This window comes from Punica granatum, chromosome 2, assembly GCF_007655135.1.
Source record: "Punica granatum isolate Tunisia-2019 chromosome 2, ASM765513v2, whole genome shotgun sequence".
NCBI classification, from domain to species: domain Eukaryota; kingdom Viridiplantae; phylum Streptophyta; class Magnoliopsida; order Myrtales; family Lythraceae; genus Punica; species Punica granatum.
Genome location: NC_045128.1, coordinates 32,512,920 through 32,525,433, shown reverse-complemented (window position 1 = coordinate 32,525,433; position 12,514 = coordinate 32,512,920). Strand labels below are relative to the sequence as shown.

At 42.0% G+C, this 12,514-nt stretch overlaps 3 protein-coding genes across 3 annotated transcripts; all 3 read right to left on the bottom strand.

The window, feature by feature from the left end:
• Positions 1-411: 411 nt before the first annotated feature.
• On the bottom strand, positions 412-2,823 carry LOC116195127 (transcription factor DIVARICATA-like). The gene is made up of 2 exons (XM_031524101.1): positions 1,755-2,823; positions 412-1,228 (listed from the first exon to the last, which is right to left on the bottom strand). The coding sequence occupies exons 1-2, from the start codon at positions 2,144-2,146 to the stop codon at positions 763-765; spliced, it is 858 nt and encodes a 285-aa protein (XP_031379961.1). The 5' UTR covers positions 2,147-2,823; the 3' UTR covers positions 412-762.
• A 4,113-nt stretch (positions 2,824-6,936) lies between these two features.
• Positions 6,937-10,432, bottom strand: LOC116195123 (laccase-4-like). Its single transcript, XM_031524097.1, has 6 exons — positions 10,223-10,432; positions 9,948-10,099; positions 9,271-9,515; positions 8,956-9,084; positions 7,620-8,537; positions 6,937-7,367 (listed from the first exon to the last, which is right to left on the bottom strand). The coding sequence occupies exons 1-6, from the start codon at positions 10,316-10,318 to the stop codon at positions 7,237-7,239; spliced, it is 1,671 nt and encodes a 556-aa protein (XP_031379957.1). The 5' UTR covers positions 10,319-10,432; the 3' UTR covers positions 6,937-7,236.
• A 969-nt stretch (positions 10,433-11,401) lies between these two features.
• LOC116195128 lies at positions 11,402-12,429 on the bottom strand. Its single transcript, XM_031524102.1, has 2 exons — positions 12,271-12,429; positions 11,402-11,960 (listed from the first exon to the last, which is right to left on the bottom strand). The coding sequence occupies exons 1-2, from the start codon at positions 12,271-12,273 to the stop codon at positions 11,481-11,483; spliced, it is 483 nt and encodes a 160-aa protein (XP_031379962.1). The 5' UTR covers positions 12,274-12,429; the 3' UTR covers positions 11,402-11,480.
• Between the last annotated feature and the right edge of the window lie 85 nt (positions 12,430-12,514).

Sequence of the window (12,514 nt, the reverse complement as noted above, 5' to 3'; positions counted from 1 at the left end):
TTTCTAATGGCGGAAAGAGCCTGAATATAAACAGGAAAAATGAAGAAAAGATCACCATCAAACAGTGGCGAATGATTCAGCAGGTTAAAATTCGACTGTTTCCTTTCCCGAACGAGCCGGGTGCGATCTTGCTTTACTAGCACTCCTGCGTGCCCGATCAATTTCAAATATCTGTACTTGGTGGTGATTGGAGAAAGAATTTCCGGTAAGTCTTCTGAGTCTGATTTGTCGAGGCAAGAAATATTTGGGAGCTAAAGTAGCAAAATTCGTCGACAGGTAACCCGGGACTCAACCGAAAGGTGTGATGCTGATTCTCTCTCGACTTCAAATGTTCTTCAAACCACTTAAACGGCATATATAATCCACTTTTGTAAGAATGTGAATCTGTCTTAGTCAAAAGGCCACATTCCATCGTAGAATCAGACTCCCTTGGCCTTGACCGCTCAATAGAATATGTAAAAGAAAAAAAGTAACAGATGTATCATCAAACTTGCCTTTATTCACATTTACAATACCCAAAATCAGTTGTACTAAATTAAGACCCATGTAAAATCTACGACGCATTGTCGAATCGGGTGGAATTTTTCTGCAGTTAGGACCGTTGTGCCTATGTTGTAGACAATAATTGCTTGTTATTCCCCAACAACTACTTGTGAATGACAGACAATTACTGTCTGCAACGTAGACACGACTGCACCAACTGCAGGGAAGATCTTTCCGTTGTAATGATAGCACATTTTTCCTGTTCAGAAACATGTCCTTTCATCCATAGATTCTGTACATGGTGGACTGGACCTCAAACAGCGGATTGCTCGACGGTTTGATGCCAAACCCGCGGAAAGCGCCAAGGCGAAGATCTTTCTCTTGCAGTCTGAGCCCGCTAGGAGCGACGTCACACAAGCCTGATGAGGGCCTGGTCGAGCAAAAGTTCGGCTTCTGCTCTGACAACGGTCTAGTGGAAGAGGAATTGTTACAGTCGTTGGCGATGATGTCGAGGTTGTTCTCGGATAATGGAAGGGAAGAGTCAGTGAGGTTGCGGGTCGTGATGTCGTGGATGCTGGGCCTTCGGCGGTTGTCCTTGGAATTAGAATTCGAAGAGAGCTGCTGCCTGATGAAGTACTTCTGAGCATGGCTTGCCACTTGAGTTGGTGTCTTTGAGACCACGTAATTCCTTGATATGTTCCTCCAGTCCCCTTTCCCATACTTCAGCAGCCCTTGCAGAAACCTCCTGTCAACACAAAAAGAGGGAGAAAAAAAAAAAACCCATCTTCACCTTCAACGTTGTGATACTTATCGCTACCCGACTTGTGTCGAGGAGTTTAACGGAAAATCCTAAACGCAAGGATTCGTGTATAGAAAACACAAGACAGTATCATTTGATGCTAATCTTGAATATCAGACCGTGAGTATGTACAAAATTGTCGATGAAACTAATGACAATATGACAATTCCACATTTTCTGTTTTTCGGGTGGCAAATGGCAGATGATTTTTTTCCGTGGAAATCGAAAACGAACTTTTCTTTCAGTGAAATCCGGAGAGAGGTGTTCTCAATGAATGGTTTTCCACTGTTTTCTTGATTTCCAAGTTTCAAAAGCAAGAAAGAACAACCGAGTAAATTTTCCCGGAAAATGGTTTCCATCCGAGAAAACATTCTTTAATATGCGTCCTCTCAGTCTCAGCAGAGAATTCATATTAACATGTGTGTGTGAATGTTTGTATAAATATAATATAGGTGAAGTAACAAGGGAAAACCTGTGTTCTTCCTCGGTCCAAGGGATCCCTTTCTTCCTTTCCTGATCAGAGACTCTCCCAGCAGCTGAGCCCTTCTTCCGGAGCCCATCGTAGTCTCTCCCTTCGAGTGTCAGGGACGGCCCAAAGTACCAGGGGATCGGGACCCGGCCTGCCTCGATCTCAATCAAGTCCTCCTCGAGCTCCCTGTACTTTGTCATCACGTCCAACGGCGACTTCCCTGGTATCATCAATGCTATGTTAACCCACCGGTCGGGCGTCTCCTTATCAAACACTGCAAGAGCCCTCTCGAACTGCTTGTTCTCCTCCCTGGTCCACCGCGTGCTCGGTGTGAGCAGCCAGTCGCCCGAGTTGATCGAAAAGTGAGTATTCTGGAAGAAAGTTTCCAGTTCCATCTCGACAACCCGATCTTTCAAGGTTTGGATATAGAATAGGGAAGATGGTGCAGCAGCAAGAGAGCAAAGAGCACAGCAAATGCAGAGTAACTGAGAGGCTGTGATGTGATTTTAAAGGATGCGAGCCTCAAGAATCCTTCTCCTTTCCTCCTGGACCCCGAACTGGCTCCTCAAGGATCCGAGGCGATCCCAAAACCGATTAGCTACGAAAACCCTCGCTGAGGTTCCGTTTTAAGCTGTGATTTGGAGGAGTGGCTTGGAGATAGAAGAAGGCATGGAAAGGGAATCAAAGAGGGGGATTAAAGGGAGACCCAGTTGAGGAAAAAGAGAGATTCTTGAGAATCAGACACAGGAAAGAGGAGAAAAGTGGTTTCCTTTTACCTCAGTTTCTTTGAAGAGAAGAAAGCCCTTTGCAAGGGCTTAAATCACTTCCCTTTCCTTTGGTTTCTCACTGTTGGGTTTTAGCTCAATGGAGAGGAATAGAAACATGGGACAGTATAAATCCCACTTCAAAGAAGGAAAGGTGGAAAAAACTAGCCACTGAGCAGAAAGGATTCAGCTCCTCCGCAGTCGGTGCGGTGCTTTCTTATTCGAGTTTCTCATATAGGAACAAAATAACATCTATCGTCGGTCAAAATTTTACTGTCGATGAAAGATCTCCGATACAACTGCTGCAACAACTGCAGAGGAGCCACATCGGTGCGAAAGTAAAGATCCGGAGAGTTCTTAATTCTTACTGTAACTGGAAGCTTATCAATGGGTAGTGTCTGGTTTTGTTTTATATGATTAGCTACTTATTTAATGCCTAAAAGCAAACATTGCAATTCTCCTTTCCTGCCCTCTTCCAATGAATTCAAAAGTTGGGTGCTGTAAGGTGCTTTCTCTTATGAGTAAATTATCCGAAAATGGTGCTGTTTTCACTCTCTTTTGCTTCCTCATTCTTATCCTATTAACAAAGCTAGTCTTACAAGTACGTGTCCAAGTCTCTTCGTCGTCTTATATGTTGGATCCTACTATGATCAGTCGTGTATCATATCGGGTTTCAATTACTTTATCGTTGCTCCTTCGGTATATTACCCTTACTCATAGAATATACACGCACATGTCTCCTGGCTCTATCCTCCTCTTAAGATATACCTATCAGCTGCAGAGTTATTATAATGATTAATTCATTTGGATTGTTGCGTAATTAAAGCTAGGGGTGGAATTATTGCAGACTTGATTAAGCAGAGCTTCTTCTGTCAACCATACAATCATTCCACAGGAAGAATAATAAGATCATTCTCCCTGTTATGGTGAAAGTCCAAAAGGGTGAGTTTATGACACAACTATGCATTCATATATACAATTAAGCTAGTGTTTCTACTATTGAATCTGCCCGTGCTCCGTGTTTGATTATACATATGATCAAATACTCTATGAGATCCAAAAATACTCACATATAAGACAGAGAGTACCATAGCATTCCAGTATAAGAACCGAATGCGCAGTTTTTTTAAAAATAGATGAAGAAAAAGGGTTTCCAAAACTTCTATGATGTTGTCAAGGCATCACAGCCCATGGATCCCCAACCGTTGGATCGTTCTCTCTCCCTCACCTCTTTTTCTCTCCGTGAGATGAGGATCGAACGGGTATTAACTAGGAGTCAGGGTGCCCTGATGGCGCCGTAGAATATCTAAAAGGCCACTGTGCTTAATGTATGATTGACCCATAATGTTCCAAAAGCGATCAAGCTAAGAAAGGACAAAATTGATGCTATGGTAAAAAAATATTTGATCTGATCATGACACTGAAACCAGTATACCTATTCCATTTTGTCATCATTAACCAAAAAGGCATAGCACAACTCTCCACAGTGCACAATTATTCCACCAGCTTGAGTCTTTGGTTTCAAATGAAATTTTTCTTAATTTCTTTCTATCACGGTGGATCAACGGGTTTTTGGGTCCCTTGGTCGCAAACACCGTCGAGTTGCATGACTTATTTTCCGATCGTTTCGACTGTCGTGTGTACACAACAGAAACAGGAATAGGAAGGGAAAGATTAAGGCATGTGAAAACAACAATCCTACACTACAAGAAAAGGTAAATGAGGCGACCCAAAAATGTACCGGGGGCAACCCACATTTAGGTAACCATAGGTCTAGTGACCCATCTCCCGACCCGTTAAAAAGGGTTGCCTAAAGTACAATTGGGATAGACCCGGCGATCCATTTTCAAATGGGTCACCATAGACCCAACCAAAGGCGACCCATAACGATGGGTCGGCTAAAGTGACAATCGGCCCATGCACTGTCTTGAGCCGACCCAATATTTTGGGTCGTGAGATCCTTGTCTTGGCCGACCTTCGAAGGGTCGGCCTAGGCATGATACATGTTTATATAGAACGTCCTCTGACAACATGCTAATAGTCCGTTGTCAGTCTACGAGTACTAATAATGGGTGTCATCATCAGCACATTACTAGCATGTTATTAGCTTGTTATCCGTATACGAAAATGCAAATTAGTATTTAGATTCTATCAACAAGTTATGCCATAAATTGCGATATGGAAAAATATCTTTATACATGAATCAAATTGACAACCTAAATAATTATGCCCAAAATCATTACAAAATAATTTATGAATCCTACAATTACAAGACCTCACAAAGCCAAATACATATGAAACAAATTTACATTTGTTTTGCAGTAACTTCAACTCGAATTGCTTTTTCACGTGGTTTTTGTTCTCTTTGAGTTTTCTTCTTCACTCCATTCTTGTCCTTTGTCTATGAAGTTTTGCATCCAGAACACGTTTTTCCTTCAATGTTTGTTCCTCCTCTTCCCTTTTTTGTAGATAATTCTGAAGAACATGCATTTAAGTATTACCACAAACTCCCCATCTAGATCCGATTGCTAAAATCAAAACAAAATCATGAACAACTAGTACCGAGCTAAATGAAATCACATGGAATCAAAGAATGTCCAAATGCCTTATGAACTTATCTAATTAACCCCAATAATCCAATCTCAAAACATGTTGTTGATCCACTTCACTGTATTCACCAGAAAATTTTACCAAATAATAGTCAGACCATAGAAAAAAAAAGTTGAAATTAAAGCTACAATAGCAAACCCTAAATCTAGAAAATTGAGTAATTTGAAAAATTGAAGAAGAATTAGTGAAGCAACAAACCACTTAAAGCAACCTGAACCAGCCCTTTATGTACATGGCTTCCATGATGGAAACGATAAGAAGGGCCACCATGAAGAGTGCGAGGCCTAGGTTGATCTTCAAGTAGGCATCAGACTTGTGGTAGTAGAGAAGAGGAGGCAAATGAGGGCGACGGGCATGTAGATGACAACAAGAGATCTTATGGAGGAGTTGAGCCGCTGCAGTGCTAGTCGAGGAGGAAGACGAGCTGAGCTAAGGGATGTCGATCGATTAACGTAAGCAGGCCTAAGACGTCGAAAGGTAAACACATTTTTTGAGTAGAGTTGGAGGCTAAGACGAGGAACCCAGTGGCAAAGGAGCTTGGGCCGATAAGGAGGAAGACGTGCTAAAGACGGTTGAGACACAGAGCTCCGGTGTGTTGCGGGAAGCAAAGGTAGAGACAAAGAAAGGTAGAGACAAACATAAATGAAGGGAAGGAGGCATAGAGAGTAGCACACTTATATTACTTCCACATTTAAATTCTCAAAATTTTGAAATTTTAAAATTTTGAAATTTTCATTTTAGCACTTATGTCCGGTCTTGGGCGACCCATATGTAAGGGTCGGCATATGGGTTGTTTGTCTGACCCAAAAAAGATGGGTCGACTTTGACATGTAAGGGCCGACCCATTATGGGTCGTCATAAACCTTGCTTGGTTGACCCAAAAATTTGGGTCGAAATAGACTTCACCTATGTATTGTTTGATGGCACTTCGATTTCCCTTTTTGTTCTTTACTCCTACTGTCAGCATGTTACTAGTGTGTTGCCAATTGTAAATACAAAACATTTGAAATAGAATAGGATTTTCCCGACCATAAAAGGGTCGCCCCATGTACATTTATGGCGATGTGTCCAGTAAGGTCAGGAGAGAGGGAGATATTTGGCGACCTTTACTCCCGACCATTACCGATGGGTCGCCTTAAGTACCGCGTGTTTCGACCCATTACGAAAGGGTCGGCATATGTAAGATTGAGGCTACTTCTTTTGCTGACTCTTTTGTAAAGGTCGGCTAAAGAACAGTATGAAGCGACCCGTTCGTAAGAGCTGGAATAGACACGATCTAGGAAGAGTAACTTGTGTCGACCTTAAATAATGTATCAGGAAAAATCATACCTATGCCGACCCCCCTTTTTTGTGTGGTCAGCATAGGCTTGCGTATGACCACCATTTTGCCGACTCATCGAAAAGGGTCCACCAAAGCCCTGTCTTGGGCGACCAACTTTTTTGGGTCGCCCCAAACCCGTTTCACGTGACTTATGGCAACCCATTTTGATGGGTCGCCAAAAAAGAGTCGCCAAAAGTACATGCTCTTGTAGTGTTAGGTACATTCAAGAGCTTATTGAATCCAATTCAACTTAAACTTTCTGCAATATTAAAAGAATGATAATATAAATCCCCCGCCATGACCCATCCTCAAAAACACAGATTTTCCACTCTCCTCCATTTTCCTAATACTTCCACATTTGCAAACTTCCTTTGAAGGCATAATATATAATTGAGCTATATATACACATGTATATGTGTGTAGTTATTTTGGTGAAGGATACAATATTTCTCCTAACACTTGGTAAAGTCACTAGTGGGAGGCAATAAGGACTCATTAGGTCCCTTAATGGGTCGGCAAAGAAATAGTCGCCAAAAGTACATTCTCTTGTAGTGTTAGGTACATTCAAGAGCTTATTGAATCCAATTCAACTTAAACTTTCTGCAATATTAAAAGAATGATAATAATAATAATATAAATTCCTCACCAGGACCCATCCTCAATAACACAGATTTTTCACTCTCCTCCACTTTCCTAAGACTTCCACATCTGCAAACTTCCTTTGAAGTCAAAATATATAATTGAGATATATATACACATATTTGTTTTGGTGAAGGATACAATATTTCTCCTAACACTTGGGAAAGTCACCAGGAGGAGGCAATAAGGACTCATTAGGGCCCTTCCCATTCTCCACAATGAAAGCCATTTTCAGCCCCCAAGTTGTATGCACTTCTAAATGGCAATGCAGAAACCAAACACCTGCCCAGGGAAAAAAAATCAATTAATTTTATGAGAACCAATGTTCATTGAGTAAATTAATGTTTGATTACAACAAATGGACTAATTAAAGAGATTAAAGGTGCAAATAGTCTTTCGTAAAATCTTTACTTATCATGCACCAAAACTGTGTGCAAGGTATTTGAACCGGCTAACTGAAAGGGCAAGACTATGTAGTACTTCAATCGCATTTTAGTATGTCAAAAACCCAAAAAATAGTAATATTTTTTTTACCTGGATTATCTGCCCAGAATCTTATCGCGGTCCATCCACCTGTCGGCACCCCTATAGTGTTCCTTTCAACTGGATCAACTAGATTGAACTTGAATGGGTCCTTCACAGGGTCGAAGTTCCCGAGCCCTTTACCGACAGCGAAGAAATTGAACCCGTGGAGATGGGTTGGGTGGTTCTCCGGTGCTATTATGGAAGTCCCTTGAAGTACAATCTGAACTGTCGAATTAAAAGGAAGCCTATACACCCTCGTCCCGTTCATTGTCTGAATGTTTGATGGTCCTGTTCCGGTGTAATTGAATGGTATTGGAGGATACCCAGGGAAATCATCTGTGTAGACTCCACCTATGTTGTGGTAATGTGCTTCGAGGATCGAAATGTTCGGCATCACGAAGCTAACATTATTGAGAGCGGCCACTAGGCGAGTCCCATTAACACAAGTCGAGCACGGGTTCACCCCGACACTGATCGTGAAGAAAAGCGAGTGGTCAATGGTCAAGGGGACGTTTGCAGGGTATTCTTTGGAGTTCAGGCTCCGAAGAGAGTCGATGAAGCTGAACTCCACAGGGGTGGCATTTAGAGGAGGGATGGCCATTGAAACAGTCGGGGAAGATAGGGTTGTGCCCGAGTAGACCAATGTGCCTGTTGATGTCGAGTTATCGAGCCCCACCGGAGCATCCATGAAGGGGGAGATGGCAATCAGGTATTTACCAGAACTTTTATGGGCAGTTAAGAGTGCATTCGTGGTTTGTCCTGGCCCTATGAATATACTGTCGGTGTTTATGGGCTTGGTATAGGATGCGTCGACTTCGACTACTGTTAGGTTGTGCTCCGCCATTTGAAAGAAGAGCTCGTCATTTACTGCTGCATTGATGATCCGAAGCAGATAGGTCTTTCCGCTCTCGACATGTAAAGTATAACCTGAAACCAGAGAAAAGATCAGGATCGTTTTATTTTGTTGTTTAAGAACTTTCCAGTTTTCGGTTTTCCAGGAGAACAGGAAACTCGGGGCACAGTTTGGCTTCGCGGAGTGGCTGTTTTTATTTTTTTCGAGCCAAGCGGGATGATAACATTACATACAAAAACTGTTTTCGGCTGAAAATAGGAAACTGTAGTGTACAGGAGAATTCTTGTTGCTGCAAACTTAATCACGTTCCTTAGCGGCAAATTTTCGGGCAAAAAATGTTGCTTGTTCTAGACAACCGACCTTTGTTGGTGATAATATTCCATATTCAATTAGCCAATGATATATGATCAGGAATGGAAGGAAATTTAACAGGATGTTGTGGATTAAAGAACAGTAATCATAATGAAATCCTGTATACCCCAATTTCAGTACCCTGAGAAGAACAGTTTGGAACCGGTCCAGGATGGCCATTCATGGTGTGAGCATCCGATACATTTGGGGGCAATCCGGTTTGTATCGCCTGGTTTAAAACTGCTTCTGTGTCAGCTTTCCACCATTCCCCTGCATTTCCATTGAACCATAACCCATTAAATAATCAGAATTGATTCTATTGTTTCTTCTGTAAAACCTGCCATTGTCTCCGTCCGAGAGGACTTTATGGAGGTCCGGTTAGATACAGAACAGCTAAACAAAACATCGAATGAGTTGTATCTTTTTTTGGACAAGTCACTCGGGTCGGGGACATACCTAGAACAATGATCTTTTCCTTGTCAGGTTTAGGGAAGGGGTAGGGAGTCCCTCTCTTGGGCAAGATGACAATGGCACCGTGAAGTGTGGCTCGGAGCCAGGTTATGTGGGCATGCCAGAGCAGAGTTCCTCTCTGACCAGTGATTGTGAAGTTGTACACGTAGTTCTGTCCTGGCTGAATCGGGCATTGTGTTATGTATGCCGGTCCATCTGCCCAGCATGTCCGCAACTGTCTGACCCCGTGCCTGAAATTCATTTGCGACATGACACTCATTGAATATGTACAAATCCTAAGAGTTTGGAATGATATGAACTAGCATTTGTCCTAATTTTCAACGCCTGATCGAATACTCATTATGGAGTATGGTTACATTGTTTCAGACTTAATTCACGTTTAGGTAGGGATGAGATGGACCACGTTTCTCAGAGTCGAAATCACCCCAAGCACGAACCGGCATGGGATAACCATTAGGCTGGCCACTCGCCTGTCTAGTGTATTGGACTGCTCAAGCCAGTCTGAGCCGGTAAGGCCTGTTCCGCAACTTTATACTTAACAACTTTTTTTCTGTAGTAACCGCCATGTAATGAACAAGAATCAATCTGCTTGTTCAGATATAGCGGAGAGCGTGAAATGATCACTCAAATGTAGAATCCCCACTTATGGAATGTGAAATTACCAGTGCAAGGTGACATTATATTGGACATGGTTCACGACTCGCACCACCATGTTATCGTCCTCCCTGGCGTACAATGTGGGCCCTGGGAACTTCCCGTTGATGGTGACGATGGACTTCGTCCCGCAAAGCTTTGTCACATTCTTCATAACCACCTATAAACACACCACCCTTAGTAACATCGAAACACACACATCCACATATTACATATATATAAATTCGTAAATGAACTCGACTTCATTATATTCGACATCCGAACCTCACTTTGTTATACTCACACTAAAATTGTAGTGCCGAACCATAGACTCCGACACCGTCGGAAACAAGAGAGCAACTCCTATAAACATCATTAGAGACCGTAAGTAACGGTCCATCGGGGACTTGTTACTCCCAAATTTTTTCTCTCTCCTCTCTTTTTTTTTTTCCCTTTCTTTCCTGAGACTCCTACAGCAGAACTGTTTAAAGGAGGGGTGGACGATTTGAATCAAACCCGATTGTCGAGTCCTTGTGGCGGGTTAGGTGATTATATGAAGGAGATGGTGAAGTGACAGCAAAATGCTAGATGGGCTTGCTTGCATGTCACACAAAGGTTTACATCTTCCAATTCTGAAGCAAGCTACTCATCTTCTCTTCTAAACTGCCATTGTCATTGCTTTGACACTCACCCGCAGAATAGCAGTTTGACTCAACTTCTTGACACTTACTTCCCATCTCTCCCTCTCTCACATTCACACATGATTATGTTGATTATCTTATGCGGTGCGAGCTTCCAGAAGCAAGTCTCATTTTCTATCTTGACGTGAGCAGAACAAAAATAATATAGCTGAGGCTTGATTTTCATGGACAAAACCTGATTGCAATATTTCCATTTTTTTTTATGGCCAGGAAAACAGATAGCAAGTTCAAACACGATGACTTCAGTCATGTAACATCTCAACTTGCTAAGGCCAACCTCCAATAATTTCTAAGTTCTAACTTTTTTATATTATTTTACTGATCATTTGCCCATGTAACATTTGATGGAATCTGCCAGTCACCCAGTTTTTCGATTTTCAGGATGAAAAAAAAATGAACTTGAGATTATAGCTGAATTTGTTGCATCTTTTTTCAGTTTCAGAGAACGATTTCCTGAAAACAGCAACTAATTAGATCGAACCTCGAAATTTCGTGAGGATTTCCCCAAGTTTATGGAAATGGACCATGTTCTTATTAATTTTCTTCCCCTTCAAAGAGTCTGACCAAATTGCTCCCGGGATTGCCTAATTTATACGTTGACACAACTTTCTCGGATAACACAGTCACAAGCCTATCGAAGGGGTTCTTCTGATGATGACCCTCCTCCTAACATATGGTAAGTCATATCGCTGATTGGAATTTTGCAAACAAACAAAATCAAAATCGATGTCCCGACTTGTTAACTTTTCAACAACATGCTCAATTGTTCAATAGACCAGGAACTGAGAAAAGGAAACAAGTGACTGATTCGAAGTTAATAAGGAACAGATCATACAAAAGCCTTAGCACACCAATAACAAGTCATTTTTTTCTTGATGCAGCTTCTATTGCAGCTTCAATCCTATTAATGCAGGACTTGTAAAGGAACCCCAAGTAATCTATAATGTTTTCTTCGGTTGCATCTTCGACAGGGCTTATCTCGAACAGCCACTCGACTATAGTTGAGTCTTCCCCATAATCAATAAGTCTCAACACGTTCACGGAGCCATCTAAGCCCACATTGCTTGCCTCCATCCTGTACACGTAAGTGTAGGACACTGGGTCCATGGACATGAGCCTCTCCTTGATCCATGATCTCTCCCCATCAGGCTGCGGGAACATGAAGCCCGAAACTAACCGAATGTAGCCTGGGAGACCTTCTTGGCCCGATAGGTCCGTGCACTGCTCCACCATTGGCATCCACTCATGCAGCCTTTTGGTCTGTGAAACGACAGGCCAGACTTGGCCCAAGGGTGTCGCAACAAGGCCTTGCACTGATCCATGCCATTTCTCTGGCTCTGCCTTAGATAAGCATTTCAAAGAACACAGATTTATCTGAGAAACATAGATTTATCCGAGGAGCTGTTTCAAAGTACAGCATATGGAAGATACCCATAAATGGTAATCCTTCGTCGTGTTTTTAGGGGAAAAAATATCAGTAGAGTTACTTCTTTTTGGTCATGATACTTGATATGTTTTCAGCTTTTCCGTTTTTAAGATTGTACTAGAACAATTTTTCTGGAAACCATCTTCAATTTTTGCTGCACAAAGATATTCATATGGAAAGACTGAAACTGGATGAACGAAAAACTGGAAGTATGAAAACTCATACCATGTTTATCAATCTGTTGCCCTGCAGTATCTCCTCTAATCCCAACCGGAGACAACCTCAAGTTCATATACTTGCAGGTGAGCACGTAAGGTCACATGTGCGACATGTCCAAGTTCATGGAAAGTCTTCCCTAGCGATGAGTTTTCTCATTGCCCTTTTCCTTGGCATATTAACCGATGAAACTCACATAGTTTATCGCGAAAGTATCCTAGGAAGCAATACAATGTTCTGCTTTTCTCGAAAA